The sequence below is a fragment of the Podarcis melisellensis genome (assembly GCF_964234715.1).
Source record: "Podarcis melisellensis genome assembly, chromosome: 10".
Taxonomy (NCBI): domain Eukaryota; kingdom Metazoa; phylum Chordata; class Lepidosauria; order Squamata; family Lacertidae; genus Podarcis; species Podarcis melisellensis.
The window spans coordinates 18,739,629-18,757,664 of NC_138542.1; the positions used below are offsets into that span (position 1 = coordinate 18,739,629).

General features: G+C 42.9%; 1 protein-coding gene across 3 annotated transcripts in view; it reads left to right on the plus strand.

The window, feature by feature from the left end:
* The window catches only part of POT1 (protection of telomeres 1), a 64,643-nt gene that overhangs the window by 25,947 nt on the left and 20,660 nt on the right, over positions 1 to 18,036 (plus strand). For all 3 annotated transcript variants that reach the window (XM_081928845.1, XM_081928846.1, XM_081928847.1), the window contains 3 exons: positions 3,905 to 4,035; positions 10,018 to 10,308; positions 13,890 to 14,045. In XM_081928845.1, coding sequence (XP_081784971.1) covers positions 3,905 to 4,035; positions 10,018 to 10,308; positions 13,890 to 14,045 — 578 coding nt within the window. The remainder of the gene's footprint in view (positions 1 to 3,904; positions 4,036 to 10,017; positions 10,309 to 13,889; positions 14,046 to 18,036) is intronic.

Here is an 18,036-nt window from a genome sequence, read left to right on the forward strand (position 1 = left end):
TGTGTACCTATGACATACATCTTGCCTTATATTGTATGTGTGTGATAGGTGTATTAGAGAGTTCAGTGTCCCCCACTCACATATATGGAAGAGCTATTCTAGTAAGTGTATGAACTAGACTCCCAACACTGGTGGGTTTCACTTACTTTCCATACAACATGCCAGGATACTTTCAACATTTAGAACCAGGACATGGGTGGCGCTGTGGTCAAAACCACTGAGCCTCTTTGGATTGCTGATTGGAAGGTCGGCGGTTCAAATCCACGTGACAGGGTGAGCTCCTGTTGCTTTGTCCCAACTTCCGCCAACCTAGCAGTTCAAAAGCACGCCAGTGCAAGTAGATAGGTACTGCTGCGGCGGTACCTATGGTTTCTGTCACAGTGTCCCGCTGTGCCAGAAGCATTTTAGTCATGCTGGCCACATGACCCGGAAAGTTGTCGGTGGACAAACCACCGGCTCCCTCAACCTGAAAGTGAGATGAGTGTCACACCCCATAGTCACCTTTGACTGGACCTTGACAATCCAGGAGTCCTTTACCTTTTTTACCTTGACATTCGGCATATCATGACAGACGTGTAGGACTTGAAAAATACAATTTCATATTCAGTAACAAGCCTAAGTGGATATAACTATTCCAGTCACCTGATGTGATAAGGTACCTGGGAGAGGCTAACTCCCTATATTCCAAATCATGAGATAGATTTTTTTAACTAACAATTAAGGCATGAGAACATGATCTACAGATAATAATGGTTGGAATCTTCATTTGGCTTTAGGTCTGTGAGCCATGCAAACTGTTTGCTTCCAAGTTGTTGTTTTTTTCTGCAACCCCACATGTTTTGAAACAAAAATGTAAGGTGAGATTATTAGAGTGCTAGGAAGAGCCTTCAGGCTATGGAAAGAAAGTCACCTTGGAGATGCATTCTATCCAACACATTATAAAAGAATATGGTAGAGTGAATTTTTATAAGCATTTGTTGTACTTCAGTGCCAGATTTTGGTAATCCATGAGGAAGTATTAGCATTAGTTTTGCACTGTTGAACTGACACGGTTTCTCTCCTTAAGCGATGGCGAGATCCCATGTTTTGTGAAAGTATTTTACACTATGTACTGTCTTGCTTGTCTGAACTGAGATAACCCTGTAGTGACGCACAGAGCTGTAACTTGAAGCAGCCTGTATATTTGTCGAGTTTTGAAAATATTAGATTTAAATTTGAGTTACCTTAGAACTTGTATATCTTGCCAGCATGCCATTTTTCACCTTTTGAATTAAAGTGAGGTACACAGTATATAGGTTTAAAACAAGTTGTCAGATTTTAATGAGCTTGCTAAAATGTATTATTCCTACTTGCTTTTTACACCTCTGTGGCACACTTAACTGTACTTTGATGCTATTTCCTGAAGATAATTTGCAAAGTTAAACAAGCAGCTAATTCAGTATCATACTTCTTAGGCCTTGTTTCTCGGGACTAATCCTTTGAGAATAGTTGCTTTACAGTAAGTAAAAAATTAAACTAAAATATTTTTGGTAGTATTAGCTGTTGGCTTAAAGCACCTCATTGGAACTATTCCCTAACTATTTGTTGAACATGACATTCCTGTCTCAAAGTTAACTCATTTATACTGTAATCCTAGAGTGTGTTGTGCAATGGTGGCAGAGAATTACAAATAAGTATTTGTAATATACACTGTAGACTATTATATTCATGGCTTCTTTGATTAAAGGCTTGGCTTAGAGATACTAGCAGGCCTTGCAATAAAACTACAAAGCAATTTGCACTTAATCTTACAGAGGAAATTAGGTGAATTGCTCAAGATTGTTTCTAATACCTAACAGAAAGTTTAATTTTTCAACTCTTACACATTAAGATCTAGTTAGCACTATTTAATCCAAAAATGTTAATGGTTTCCAGTATGATGGGCAAATCTAGTAAACTGTATCGAAACTTGGTGTTGTTTTAGCCCAAAGGTTATACAGTGGTACCTCGGGTTAAGTACTTAATTTGTTTTGGAGGTCCGTTCTTAACCTGAAACTGTTCTTAACCTGAAGCACCACTTTAGCTAATGGGGCCTCCTGCTGCTGCCGTGCCGCTGGAGCACGATTTCTGTTCTCATTCTGAAGCAAAGTTATTAACCCGGGGTACTATTTCTGGGTTAGCGGAGTCTGTAACCTGAAGTGTATGTAACCTGAAGCGTGTGTAACCCAAGGTACCACTGTATGTTGTTTCTGCCAGAGCCTGTAGAAATAATAGATTTGTCCTTTGCATTAGAAATTCATTTTTTAAAGGATGGTGTCCTGAATATGAAAATTGGCATTGATACCCAATACTTTTATGGACTGTAGTGCTTAGAGGATCAATGACTGGGCAAGCGCTAACTAGGCTTTAGGAAGGAGGCAGGAGAACTCTAGGAACCTGGCAGAGTCCTCAAGCTTCCTTCCCAAAGCCCAGTGCCTCACTTACCCAGCTTTGGGAAGGCACCATGAGGGCTAGGGCATCAAAAGTTGCTGAGGGCTGCCAGAAAAGGGATTGAGGGCTGCTTGCAGTCTGAGAGCAATGTTGGACCACTCTGGGTTAGACTATTAGACTAAAACCTGGAACAGGGGTCAGCAAACTTTTTCAGCAGGGGGCCAGTCCACTGTCCCTCAGACCTTTTTTTGGGGGGGGTGGACTATATTTTGAAGAGAGAGAAAAACACGTATTCCTACGCCCCACAAATAACCTAGAGATGCATTTTAAATAAAAGCGCACACTCTACTCATGTAAAAACATGCTGATTCCCGGATCGTTCGCGGGCCGGATTTAGAAGGCAATTGGGCCGGATCCAGCCCCCGGACCTTAGTTTGCCTAGCCATGACCTGGAACACCTTCAAATCTTCAATCTGCCTTGAAACTCACTGGGTGACCTTCAGCCAGTCACCATCTCTCACCCTAACCTAACTCACAGGATTGTTGTGAGAATAACATGGAAAGAGGGGCACCTTGAAGGAAATGTGGAATATAAATGTTATAATAGTAAGATATTTTTAGGTGTATTAAATATGTTTTTATTGTATTTTTAATTTGTTTTTTAAAAAATCACTGATGCCTTTGCTGCTGTGTACTCCTTTGAAAGGAAGGGCAGGATATTAGTGTATTAAAGTTATAAGAATTTTACAGAACATACATGTTTCTCCCGAGTGTTCGGTCTTCTTAAGGGGGTTGATTTGAGTGCTGATAGAATCATAGAGTTGAAAGGGACCCTGTGGGTCATCTTAATTCAACCCCCTCCAATGCCTCTCTCTAAAGTCTAAACAGTCTGTTACTTACTCTGCATGAACAGGAAGTGGTTTAAGCCATTTGCCCTTTTAATATGGCTGTTTTAAGTGAGGGCAAAGCTAAGCAAAAGGAGTCTTGCCACACAACTGGCAATTATTAGCTCTCTGGAGACTAACACCTAAGCTAGATTTGAAGAAATGGAGCAGTACTGAATGAAAATTAGACTGCATGCTAGGCAATCATTCCTCCTTGCCTCATGTCACAGAAGAAAGTGTCGTTGTCACTCTTGGCCAATTAAAGGGTTGGCTGACCATTGTACTTGATACCTTGAATTAAAATAAAATACTTTCTCTTCAGTGTTAAGATTTGTTAGTAATTTTATGAAAGTTTCAAACCCATTCACATATGTAGACATGTCAAGATTACTGAAAATGCATGCACTTTTTAAACAGAGGTAGGTGTAAAATTTCTGGCATGGCTAATCTTAGGAAATTGTTTTGCTTTCTTAAAGGCATATGGAATCCTATAATCTCATCCCTGCATTTATTCTCATGATGTTACCTGACATCATGATCCTTTATGTATTATTCTGTGCTTTTAGAAGTATGGTGCCAACTTTTTTACATCGATATTTTCTCCTTTACAGATTATTGCTCAGTGATAACCATTGTGGACCAATCGGATGCCAAGCTGATATGTTCACTTTTTAATGTAAACAAAGATGCCCTTCCACAAATCTACAAAAATGGTGACATTGTTCGATTTCACAGAATAAAGGTACCTTTGCTGTATTTACCATTCATTGTAGGGAGCTATCCATTTCTGTTTCTTCAGTTTTTGTCATCATATTTATCATGGACTTCTAATACTGAAGGTTGGTCCTTTCACATATCAGGTTATTTAGTGCATTTCCAAACAGACCAGGTTCTTTTACATGCAGCAGAAGATGGAGGAGACTTAGGTAGGTAAGAAGCAACAGGAGCTAGAGGATTTGTTGTACAAAGAGGTCCTTGCAACCATGTTTCAGGGATGCTTGGCAGGGAATCCCAGTCTGTATTCCTTGGCCAGATACCCAAATATATTCTGTATTCTAAAACATTTGAAGGTACCTTCCCAACATCAAGCCCTGAGTATCCTGTTTGTTTTGTAATCCGATCAAATGCAGAAGCAATTCTACCATCAGTTGCATTTCTCCTTGGCATCTTGGATCCAACAGATTTGAATTGGATGGCAGCAAAATTAGGTTGGTCTGCATAATCTCCCAGTCCTTTAGGTTCAGAAACAGATACACCAAATATGCCAATGAGAAGAAAGCCACAAGCAAGGAAGGCATTGAACCCTTCTTCTCTTGTGACAGCGCCCTCCCAAGCAGTAGAGGCACATCTCGCTTTCGCAGTTTAGAGTTGTACTGTGTGTAGCGTTATAATAGAGGAATTATAATGAGCTGATAAAGTGCAGAGTCTTAAGTCCCCGTGGTTATGTTCCGGGCCCCTGTGCGCATAAGCGACAATCGCATAAGTGGGGAGCGCCCTCTAAAAAGCCTGCTCTCCAGCTCTCTCTCCTGCTCTCTCTCTAATCCAGACCAAAATAGCTAGAGTTGAAGTTCTAGGGCTGGCTGGAGGATGTGTAGGAAAGTGGCTGTGGCAGCTGCTGTGCTACCCCATGCTCCAGCTGTTAGGTGGGGAAGCTGAGCAGCCTAAACAAAGCTCCACTGCACCTCAGGGGCTTCCACTTTGGGGCTTCCTTCACTGGTGCCCTCTTCAAGCCCTGGGGTGGGTCTTCTCGTGAGCCACGAGGACTCCAGGACTCCCTCCATTTCCTGGTATGAATTCCTATCCATTAATTCATTTCCCGACGCAGAAGCCAATGGCGCGTAAGTGTATGTATGCAGTTTCAGAAATCCCTTTGCTCATCATTCTAAAATAAAGTATTTCATAATAATAATAAAAAACCCACTTTAGAAAAAGAAAATGACTTGGAGGGAAGTGGGGGAGGAAAAGAATCATTGCACCAACCCTAACCCTTCCATTCCCATAACATTGGATATAACCCAGAATTTAAGGCACAATGAAAGAAAACGCAACTTTGTTTTGTTGCTTTTAAATGACAACAAATGTTGAACACTTTTAAAGCAGGGTGCTACACTTCATTTTTCTGTTCCGTTGCTGTTCACATATTGTGTGTTCTTTATAAGAGAAGCAAAACATTTGCAATAAATTGAGTTCCACCCATTAGCTCAACCACAATAGCATGTGGAAAGCAAAAAAATATTTGCCAGCTTTCCTGCTGTGTTTCTAAATGTGTAGCTTTGGTCACTTCAAGGCAGTTGTATCTGGGTAAGTATCTTGCAGCCATTTATCTGAGAGTACAATTTAGCTGCGGTCAGGGTTCAACTGGCAGCCAAATTTAGAATAGTAAAAGTTTAATTAAGCTACTTAAATATTATAGTTTTAAGCTGCCTAAGTAAATTATAATTTTCCTTCTTTTCAGTGCTTGAAAGTTACACGTAAAATATCTGCCCATTATTTCAGTTAATTAATGTGCTTCCAAGGCAAAATCTTTTTTCTGTAATAGAATTTCTTCTTATCCCATTATCACACATGATCGTAAATCGCAATTAGAGTCAAACGTTCCATTTTTAAAGGTACCTAGATTGGAGTGTTATTTAGTATGTTTTTAAATGTATAGCTTTATATATGTTAATCTCAATCTATTGAGAAAGTTTCATTTTCTTGGATTCAGAACATTCTTATTGCAATGAAAAATAAAAGGTTTACTTTGTCTTTAGTACATATATTTCTGAATGTCTTGTATTTTTTTTTTAAGTCTATACAGTCGTACCTTGGTTCTTGAACAGAATGCATTCTGGGAGTCCGTTCGACTTCCGGAACTGTTCAGAAACCAAGACACAGCTTCTGATTGGCTGCAGAAGCCATGCCAGATGCTCAACCTCCGAAAAATAGTTCGAAAACTGGAACACTCCCTTCCGGTTTTCTGTCATTCGGGAGCTGAAACGTACGACTTCCAAGGCTTTTGGCAACCAAGGTACAACTGTATTAGCTGTGCTGGCTTGGTTGTGGGTTTGAGTGCATGAGTTGGCCCTTCGTGTCAGTAAATTCTGTAAAAATGCTTAACAGTAGCACCATAGATTGGTAGACCATTGGCCCAGCTTGCTCAATAGGGTCTACACTGGCAACAGTTTCCCATGGTCTCAGACCAAAATCTCTTCCAACGCTACCTGGAGCTGGGACCTTTTGCATGCAAATCCCTGAGCTAGGTTTCTTTCTGTTACGTTCATAAGGCACATGTAATTGAGGTGGCATCCTTTAGCGGCGAAAATTGCAAGCTCCAAAGTCCTTGGTTAAAATATTGCCTCAGCTCTGACCTTGCTAGCCTTAGGGAAACTGTGCTCTCTGAACCTATAATTATTTCTCTTTCAAAGCTAACAGGGTTCTGTTCTGGCCCCATCAACTTCTCAAAATATAACTTAGCATTTTCACCTGTATAATAAATTAAGTTTTAGTATTTGTGTGTGGATATTCCACTTTAAAAGCACCACAGTAGTTTTGTGGGGGGTTTTGTGTGTGTGTTTTTGCTGCTATATCAAAATAAATCACAAAGCACTGCAGGGCGTCTATTATATGCCAGAAGTAAATTTTACCTTATGGGTTTAATTCTGCTCCAGGTTGCTTTACCTTGATACATGAGTCAGTATTTTGCCACTGCAAATTTGCTGCAGTGATTTCTTATGTGCAGTGTGTGTGGGGGGGGAGGGGGAGTGCGGGAACAAGAGCTTATTAGGCTAGGGGTTGCCTGTGTGACCATTGGTCCATCTTGCTCTGCACTGACTAGCAGTAGCTCTCCAAAGTTTCAGACAGGGTCTCTCCCAGCCCAAGCTGAAGATGCCAGAGATTGTCTGCCATCTGTGCCGCAGTAACCGCTAGGGTAAAGGTAAAGGGACCCCTAACCATTAGGTCCAGTCGCAGATGACTCCGGGGTTGCGCTCTCATCTCGCTCTATAGGCCGAGGGAGCTGGCGTTTGTCTGCAGACAGCTTCCGGGTCATGTGGCCAGCATGACTAAGCCACTTCTGGCGAACCAGAGCAGTGCACGGAAACGCTGTTTACTTTCCCGCCAGAGCGGTACCTATTTATCTACCTTCACTTTGACATGCTTTTGAACTGCTAGGTTGGCAGGAGCAGGGACCGAGCAATGGGAGCTCACCCCGTTGTGGGGATTCGAACCGCCGACCTTCTGATCGGCAAGTCCTAGACTCTGTGGTTTAACCCACGGCGCCACCCGTGTCCCAGCCGCTAGGTTAGATTACTGCAATGGATTATACGTAGGGCTGCCTCTGAAGACAGTTCGAAAACTTCAGCCAGTGCAGAATTCAGCAACGACATTGCTCGCCAGGACAAGACGGTATACACTGTTCCTGGCTCAACTGCACTGGCTGCTAATTAGTTCCCGGGCCCAATTCAAAGTGCTGGTTCTGAACAATGAAGCCTTAGATGGCTCAGGACTGCAATACCTCAAGGACCACTGCTCTCCATAGGAACTGATCTGGACCTTGCAATCATCCTCTGAGGCCCTTCTTCGTGTGCCTCCTCCACAGGAGATCCTGAGAATGGCAACACAAGAACTGGCCTTTTCTACAGTGGCTCCCCATTTGTGGAATGCTCTCCCTGAAATTTGGCTGGCACTTTCATTATACATATTTAGGTGCCAGGCAAAAACTTAACACCCACTACCCTCTTAAATGTGTTGGAGGGGTATTGTTTTGTCTTGTTCTTGTTTTTATTATGTATTTTCTGTTTTTTATATTGTATTCTATGCTGTGAACCACCCTGAGAACTATGGATGAAAGGCAGTATACAAATTTAATAAAGAAAAAATAAATTGGGACCGTCTACATGCAATGCTGATGCTCTTTTGCTGAGCTATGACCTTCCCCTGTCATGCTTATTAATTTCAGTAGGGCACTGGGCTCCTTTGGGAAGGGAGGGCAGGAAAGAAAATTACAGTAAGGGAATTGTGCAAACTCTGAGTGGGTTTTGACAGGCGTCTTGAGAGGAGAAGAGATGTAGCACTACACACGTGTCTAGAGAGTCAGTTTGAACCAGGAGGCAGCAAAAGGGGGCAATTTATTTCAGATCTTATTGTTGCAAATAAATACATAAAGCTGATGAAACAAGACTTTGCGTTTTCTTGGTCAGTATACACTCCTGAGCGGTAATGGAATATATTGCTGAAGTCAGCTGAAGAATCAGAAGCTACCCATTTATCACAGCTTCACAATATTTGTTAGAGAAGCTGCTTTTTGTTTTCTTTTTTTAACTATGTCAGAGATTGGGAGTAAGGGAGAGAGTTTACCTAGTTTACTTTACCTAGAAGTTAATTAATTTTAAAACTGCTATGTTTCTTTGAATATCATCTTTGATACTTTTTTTTGAAAAATTAAAATATTCTGATCATTTGTTTATTAGAGTGGTCATGTTTGAGTCAGGAATGTCAGCCTTCTGAAGCTTAGACACCCCTAGTAATAGACACACATTTACTTGGGACCAGCTCACCAACCATTCTGTACTATCCAGCAAATGACCTTCATAAAATACTCCTTAGCATGCATTTGAAGCTTGAATAAACTGCAACAAGTTCACACCAAATAAGTTAGCAGTGTTTTCATTAGAGTTAAAAGGTAAAGGGACCCTTGCCCATTAGGTTCAGTCATGACCGACTCTGGGGTTGTGGCGCTCATCTCGCTCTATAGGCCGAGGGAGCTGGCGTTTGTCTGCAGACAGCTTCCGGGTCATGTGGCCAGCATGACTAAGCCACTTCTGGCGAACCAGAGCAGTGCACGGAAACGCCGTTTACTTTCCCGCCAGAGTGGTACCTATTTATCTACTTGCACTTTGACGTGCTTTCAAACTGCTAGGTTGGCAGGAGCAGGGACCGAGCAATGGGAGCTCACCCCGTTGTGGGGATTCGAACTGCTGACCTTCTGATTGGCAAGTCCTAGGCTTTGTGGTTTAACCCACAGTGCCACCTGCGTCCCTTCATTAGAGTTACATACGTTCAAATTAAGGTTGGGACTAGGTAAAAAAGTAAAGGACCCCTGAAATGTTAAGTTCAGTCAAAGGCGACTATGGGGTTGCGGCACACATCTTGCTTTCAGGCTGAGGGAGCCGGTGTTTGTCCACAGACAGCTTTCCGGGTCATGTGGCCAGCATGACTAAACCACTTCTGGCACAGCAGAACACCGTGACGGAAGCCAGACTAGTGTGCTTTTGAACTGCTAGGTTTGCAGGAGCTGGGGCAGAGCAATGGGAGCTCACTCCATCACGGGAATTCAAACCGCCGACCTTCTGATCTGCAAGCCCAAGAGGCTCAGTAGTTTAGACCACAGCGCTACCTATGTCCCCGCCCGTTTGGGACTAACCTCCGGTTTGCATGGGTTGGATTTGACTTGGTGCACCCCAAGAATGTTGGGCAGCGGAGCGCTTTGCCGAGCTCATATCTTGAACGTTGAGAGTCAGACTTTTCAAATACATGCCTGTTACAAAACAATGTGTTCAAAGATGGATGGACTGGTGTTTGTTGCTTTCTAAGCCGGTACATGTCTTTCATCTTTTAATTTGTGATAATTAGTTCAAATGCATGTGATAATCATCCTACATATTTGCTTTTCCCCCGCTGAGTTCAAAAAGCGGTACACTTTTATTTTTCCTTACGGCGTTGCCTTTTTGTTCTTGTCGCCTAGATCAAAGAGTTCAGCGGGCAGATGCAAGGGATTAGCAGCAGTGGATTTGCAGCACTTACCTTTGATGGCACTGTAGGAACACCAGTGGTTCCTCGAACGTCCAGCAAATTATTCACATTTACAGATGAAGACAGAAAAACAATAGAAGACTTGCGCATTTGGGTGGCATCTAATCTTTTAAACTCTGCAGTCGTAGCAAAATTGTCTGGCATCCAGCCGCCTATGTATTTTGATCTCACTTGCCAGCTTCTAGGAAAAGCAAAACTTGACGGATCTTCCTACCTTCTCAAGGTTTGCTGCTTTCCTCGCTCCCCCCAAAATGTGTTAATTCAAAAGTTCTTTCATGTTAGTATAAAGGCAGTATGTTATAACTAATGCACAGTAAGTTTTCTCCCTTCTTAGCAGCACTGCCAAGAACCAAACAATACTTACTTTCCACTCCTAGAGCTGCTATATTCGAATCTTGACGTTGAAACTCTGTCGTTAGATTGGTATGGGAAATTTATATGTATCTGCTGGTTTTTGCACATTTTACTTTCAAGTTCATGCCTTCAAACTGTCCTGGGAATGTTTGGCAAGGAGCAGAGGGAATAAGGGAAAGAGCATGGAGATTCAGCTGACCTCTTGAGATGCGTATCCTTGGCCCCTAAGAAAATGGTGGTGAACCTCTGTCTTGTAGGCCTAATTTGGCCTGGAATCCCAACCTCACCTGCAAAGAGACAACTTAATAGGGCCTTGCTTTAGTGCAAGTCAGCTGATTGGCTTTGACAGCAAGCCCCTTTTGAAGGTATCGCCTGACAGCCTAATGACATCACATGATGGACATGCGGGCAGCCCCTAACCACCTGTCAAAAATAGCTGAAGGATGGCCAGTTTCTTATCCAACCCTTGGACTGAGAAAAGGTTCCCCAAACCCTACCCTAAGAGGAATAGTTCAGCCAGCCATGCTTTACACACGAATAAGGTGGCGCTGTGGGTTAAACCACTGAGCCTAGGACTTGCTGATCAGAAGGTCGGCGGTTCGAATCCCCACGACGGGGTGAGCTCCCCTTGCTCAGTCCCTGCTCCTGCCAACCTAGCAGTTCGAAAGCACATCAAAGTGCAAGTAGATAAATAGGTACCGCTCCGGCGGGAAGGTAAATGGCGTTTCCGTGCGCTGCTCTGGTTCGCCAGAAGCGGCTTGGTCATGCTGGCCACATGACCCGGAAGCTGTACGCCGGCTCCCTCGGCCAATAAAGCGAGATGAGCGCTGCAACCCCAGAGTCGGTCACGACTGGACCTAATAGTCAGGGGTACCTTTACCTTTTTATAAGAAGCTGTAGTATTTGTTTGCACTGACTGGCAGCAGCTCTCCAGGTTTTCAGTAAGGACTCCTACCTGGTGCTGCAAGGAGATGGTAGGAATTGAACCTGAGATCTTCTGCAGGGAACACATGTGCTCTGCCACTGAGCTACCACTCTCCCTTAGCTTAATGTGTGACATTTTTGAGCAGAACAATTCGTTCTCCCATCCACCAACCCCTTCTTCAAATATTTTGTAGGGCAGGCAAGCATTGATCCAGATTGAAACCCTGGTGTAAGGAGAGGTACATAGGAATAACCCTCTGTCTTCCAGTGCAGACTGGATCATGCAATTAAAATTGCACTTGAAGGCCACGTGACTGGTGTAACATGTAGTTTTCCCATGAGATGCCACAAAACATCAGATGCATGTTGCACTGTGGGTGACTGACCACATTCAGTGCTCTGTTTCTGTGTTTTGGAACATTAACCTGACACATACAGAAATCCCAGCATTTTCAGTGGTGATAGCCTCATTATTTGGGCATACATTTGAAAATTTCAGTACAGTCATACCTCTTCTTAAGAACGCTTCATGTTGTGTTTTTTCGGGTTAAGAACAGGGCAAACCCGGAAATGTTTACTTCTGGGTTTTGCTGCATGCGCAGAAGCATTCTGCGTGGTTCACACATGCGCAGAAGCGTTTTGTGCGGTTCGCGCATGCGCAGAAGCGTTCTATCACGCTTCGCACTGCTCTGGTTGCGGACTTTTTGGGGTGCAAATGGCACCCCAGAATGGATCGTGTCCGCAACCAGAGGTACCACTGTAAAAGATAAATTAAAAAAAGGAATGCAGCGCTTGGCTCTTCAAACCAAAAGTTGTAAAGTACAGAGGAGGGGAGGCCGAAATTTTGCTTTGCTGAATGATTACTATTGATTAGATTATTAGGGTACTATTACATTTGTGTCAATGGATATTTTTATTCTGAAATTCACAAATGACCATTCCAATGAATAAGGGGGGAAATCAAACAAGATGCAGGCAGGGATTTATTAACTGCTGGGGTTTATGTACTTTTAAAAGTAAGTAAATTCATAGGAACAAACAGCAGAAAATAAATACAGTTATCTAAAAGAGGTAATAATTTTGGAGGCAGGGGGACAGAGAAACCCATGAAACCCGATTAGTTAATTTTTACTTCACAAACAAACTGAAGGTAATGTGATTAAAAGCTTATTTTTCCTTGTGTCTGGTCGCATCACAGTGCTGGATAGTCCTATCACACTTTGTTTGAACTGGTAAATTGAAATATTGTAATGCTTAGGTAGGAGATGACCTTCCCTTCCCTTTGAAAATGCAACTTATTAAAAACTGGAATTATCACTAGCAAGATAAAAAAAAAAGTGGTTGAAAAAATATTTTGCAGGTCCTTTCTGTGTATCTATTATACATGTTCTAGTTATCTCTTTGGCTTCATTCTCAAGGTGAGATCCTAAGGGCCAAGTGTTTCCTTCCATGTGTTCACTGCAAGTTCTTGCCACCAAAATTCTTTCCTGTACAATCATCTTGTAACCTAGAAATAAGACCCTCAGGAACCACACAAGGGCCTTCAGTTAGAAGGTGAAAATAGGGATATTTCCCACACACGCATGGAAGGGAGCACTTAAGGCCTGTGTTCACAGACAGCACATACATGCATCTTTTTGATTGGGCAGAATGTTCACATCATGACACTGTTTCTTTGCCTTTTGGCTAAGATCAAGTGTGGTATCATAACCAGATGATGTCCATTATTTGGATTGTTGGTCTTCATGACTTTATGACTCAGAAGATCCAGATTGTTGTAAGGGGATTACATAAAGCCAGTCTTTCCAAAAAATGTATTTATTGTATGAGGAATGTTACAATAGCAATAATAGCAATTATTTCCGTTGTTGTTGTTATTTTATTTATACCCCACTCATCTGGCTGGGTTTCCCAGGAATATTAATATTTTAGGAGCTTATCACATTTTGAGAAACGCTACTTGAATAGGTGATTCATTCATTATTTAAAACCATTTATATTTCACTTTCAAACTAAAGAAAAATGATCAATTAGTCAGCCAAGTCTTGTGTAATTTTGGTCCAGAAAAACCAAGAAATTGCCAGATGTATCTTTTGGGGCCAGTCTTGCTCCAGCATTTTTAGACATGCCAGCACCCTTCTCTGATTCCACCCTGTTGCCAACACTGTTTCAACCCTCATCACAGTGAGTTGGGGTGAGATTTGGTGAAGCCAGAATCTCAAAGCTCCTCATGACCTTCACAAAAGATAGTGAGATCAGAAGGGCCAATAAAACTTACTTCTCCACAATTTTGTGATTCTAAGCACAGTTAGTTCAAAGTGAACCCAGTTGGCTTTGGTCAACCCTTTTAAAGCAAATGTTCTTAGAATTGCAGCCTTAATCTGGAAAAATAAAAAAGTTCCATTTTTTTTAAATTCTTTTTATTAATTTTCAATAACCAAACAAAGAAAACAGATAAACAAAACAAAAAAGAAATAACACAATCGTTCCAGTTTTAAAAGGAGAATGAATTTTGTTTCATACCAGGTATGGGATGGCACAAAATGTCCCTTTTCGTATTGGAAGGTGGTTGTTACAGAAGGTGACCTTGAAGGTGACAGTGTTCTCATTCATCGACTAAGAAACCTGATAGTGGATGTTGTCATTTACGATAATCATGTGCAGTTGGCAAAATCACTGAAGGTAAGTCCTCAGCAGTGCTTTACGTTATGTGTGTGATCTTACCAGAAGCTAGCTACCCAGCTCTGTATGTATTTAAACTGTGTACTTTTATCTTGTTTAATCCTCCTAGTAAGTCAAACCTTCTAACCCACCCCCCGCCCACAAAAGACTAATTGCTTTAATATGCCACATATAAGTGGTCTCCTAATTAAGCAGCTTTATTCCAGATATTGTGGTATCATGCAGTTGTGAACATATGCGAAATGTCTTCCGTGACTTTAAATTATTTCTTGTAAATGAGATAAAACATAGTTTAATTTGTAGTCCCCATTATAAGCAATATTTTTATACTCTTTAAAAGCCTATTGCTCATTAAAACTGCCATTAATAACTGTTTGAATGTGCAGTCCACCATTTCTTAAGTGGCTTTGCAATATTGATAATTTTCAAGGAATGAGAACAGTTTTAACTAACGTTGCTGAAGTGTATCTTGGCAATTTTGTGCTCAGCCCCCTGTCCTTAGTTGCTCTAACCTGCAGAGCTTAGTATACTCCTCGAAGGCATTTAGCCTGCGCCAGTATGTCAAATAGGCTAGATCAATTCTGGCTGCATTTAGCCTGCGCCAGTATGTCTAATAGGCTAGATCAATTCTGGCTGCAAGAGAGAGGAGGCCCAACTTGGCTCTGAGGTGGGCTGCTGGTGTCCCACAGGGAAGCCCCCAAATCTGCCTCATAAATTTATTTTGTAGGATCTCTATTTCAGATTTAACACCAGTTCCCCATATCTCAGCCCCGTAGAGCATTTGGGCTATGATTTTAGAGACAAAGCTCTTAATAGCTGGGTTGATTAGCTGCCCGTCATTTGAATAAAAGGTAAAGGTACCCCTGCCCGTACAGGCCAGTCTTGACAGACTCTGGGGTTGTGCGCCCATCTCACTCAAGAGGCCAGGGGCCAGCGCTGTCCGGAGACACTTCCGGGTCACGTGGCCAGCGTGACAAAGCTGCATCTGGCGAGCCAGAGCCGCACACGGAAACGCCGTTTACCTTCCCGCTGGTAAGCGGTCCCTATTTATCTACTTGCACCCGGAGGTGCTTTCGAACTGCTAGGTTGGCAGGCGCTGGGACCGAGCAGCGGGAGCGCACCCCGCCGCAGGGATTCGAACAGCCGACCTTTCGATCGGCAAGTCCTAGGCACTGAGGCTTTAACCCACAGCGCCACCTGCGTCCCGTCATTTGAATGGAAGAACCTATATAGCTGCCCAGTAGAATGATCAGATATTAGCTTAATTGCTTCCAGATGGGGTTTCCATGATGACTTCCAATCAATAAGTAATCCTAGATATTTAAATCTGGGTACTTGTTCTAGGGTGTGACCGTCTAGAGCTCACCTGGACTTGGTAGTTCTCTTTCCAAATACAGTGACCTTGGTTTTATCATAGTTAATTTTTAGTAGATGCTCTTTTTTGCACAACTGTCCAAATTTAACCAGTATCCTTTTAAATATGATTTTGTTCTGAGATAACAAAATTTAAGTCGTCGGCATAGAGCAGATTTGGCACTTTACGATTCCCAAGGGTGGGGGCAAAAAAGGAGGGGATGCAATATCAGGGATTATTTATATAGTAATTAAATTGGAAGGGTGCCAGTATACATCCTTGTTGACACCTCTGTTAGTTAGAATTGCCTGTGAGAGGCCCAGTCTCACTTGCATGAGGTCCCCTTGATGCAGTTGTTGGATGAGCCACAGAAGTCTTTTATTGATATTTGAATGGGCCCCCCAACTGGTTGTTCCATATAAATACTTCCTATGTACAGACTTTCTTTACAACTTAATGATAAGATGCTTCTCATTATACACTGTGCTCACCATGTCAGAGCTGTGTATTAAGAATTCCCCGAGACCTCCAGGTATAGGGCGGTATATAAATTCTATTATTATTATTATCATTACTACAGTAATAATTCCAAACATGGACAGAGAACGCTGGAAGGGATAGAAATTATACAGCTCAAAGAAAAGCCATTTGCTTCCTTTCTCTGTCCTCTCTTCTCCCAGGGCCTTAGGCAAGCTGCCCCAGTAGGCTCTGGCAGTGCCACGTTGCCAAAATATACCCTGGCATCATCTTGGCAACTGCATCACCCCCATTAGGGTTACTGGGCAGGAGCATGCAAGAACTTTAGAGCCCGTTGCTGAAAAGTGCCAGAGGGCTGCAGCGCTGCCTTTTTCATTTGTCTGCAACTCCTCAGGGCCCCGACACAATGTCACTGTTAGGGAACAGGGCTCAAGCCATAGTGGGGCAGGTGGATAATAATCAATAGAAAAAAGACAGTCACGGAATTGAGAAATTGCACAAAACAAATGAAATACCGTGAAAATCCCTGAAACGAGAAGTAATCGACTAGAAATATTATCTTGTGGAAATCAACTAAATAATAAAAATCAAAAAGCTTAAGGAAAAAATTAGAACCTAAAATAGAACAAAACTTTAACGGGATGCTGGCTACAAACCTCATTTCACTGAACTATTTAGTTTCCTCAGAAGGAAATAGAAAAATCATAAACTTTAAATGACCAAAATTCAAACATGGCCCAGGTGTTACTGCAGCGTTTCAGCCCTGTTCTTGAGTTTGTTTTAAATCTAAAACAGCTTTATCTAGTATTTCTTTCAATTTGTGCCATTTAGGTTTTTAAACCTTTTTGTAAAAGCAGGACTAGAATTTTCATAGTGGGACAGGCGGGCATAAAGATAGCAAACATTTGCAGCTGCCAAGCTCAGTACAGTAATACCTTGGTTCTTGAACGGCTTAGTTGCCAAATGCCGCAAACCCGGAAGTAAGTGTTCTGGTTTGCAAACGTTTTTCAGAAGCCGAACATCTGACGCAGCTTCCACTTGAGTGCAGGAAGCTCCTGCAGCCAATCGGAAGCCGCACCTTCATTTTGAACGGTTTCGGGAGTCGAATGGACGTCCGGAACAGATTAAGTTCAAGAACCAAGGTCTTACTTTACTTCCCTTTCCAGTGCCAGAATCTAATGTTCAGTACAGGATGTGTGCATCAGCACCAGTGTGCTATGCCACTTGCTTATGCTAGATGTCTTGCTCTACTTATTGCTTCATTTAGCAGGAGGCAGCGTTTCTGCTCCCTCCAGCCTTTTCTGCTTCTTCTGGGAATGGGACATGGTTCTTGCATGGTAGCAAGCCTCTGTCATTAATTTTGTGTTGCCTTTCCAAACTGGAATATACATGTTAAACTGGCGCTTGGGGGGGAATTGTCATCGCGCCACTCCTTGGTGTGTGGAGTACCTCAGGGTGCGATACTCTCCCCGATGCTTTTCAACATTTTTATGCGCCCCCTCGCCCAGCTTGTCCGGAGTTTTGGGCTGGGTTGCCATCAGTATGCTGATGACACCCAGCTCTATCTGTTGATGGATGGCCATCCTGACTCGGCCCCAGACACACTGACCAGATGTTTGGAAGCTGTGGCTGGATGGTTACGTGGGAGCCGGTTGAAGCTAAATCCTTCGAAGACAGAGGTCCTGTGGCTGGGACGGGACGATATGGGATTGGGGGGCCAACTCCCATCTCTTGCGGGGGTGCAATTAGTGCCAGCACCGTCCGTTAAGAGTTTGGGTGTAATCTTCGACACCTCTCTTTCCATGGAGGCGCAGATTGCAGCTATAACAAAGGCAGCATTTTTTCATCTCCGCCAAGCTAAGCAGTTGGCTCCTTACCTCTCTCGCCCTGACCTAGCCACTGTGATCCATGCGACGGTCACCTCCAGACTGGATTATTGTAACTCACTCTACGTGGGGCTGCCCTTGAGACTGACCCAGAAACTCCAGCGGGTGCAGAATGCTGCAGCGAGACTCCTTACGGGGTCTTCGCTGCGAGACCACATTCACCCGGTGCTATACCAGCTGCACTGGCTCCCGGTGGAGTACAGGATCAGGTTTAAGGTGCTGGTTTTAACCTTTAAAGCCCTATACGGCCTAGGACCCTCGTACCTACGGGACC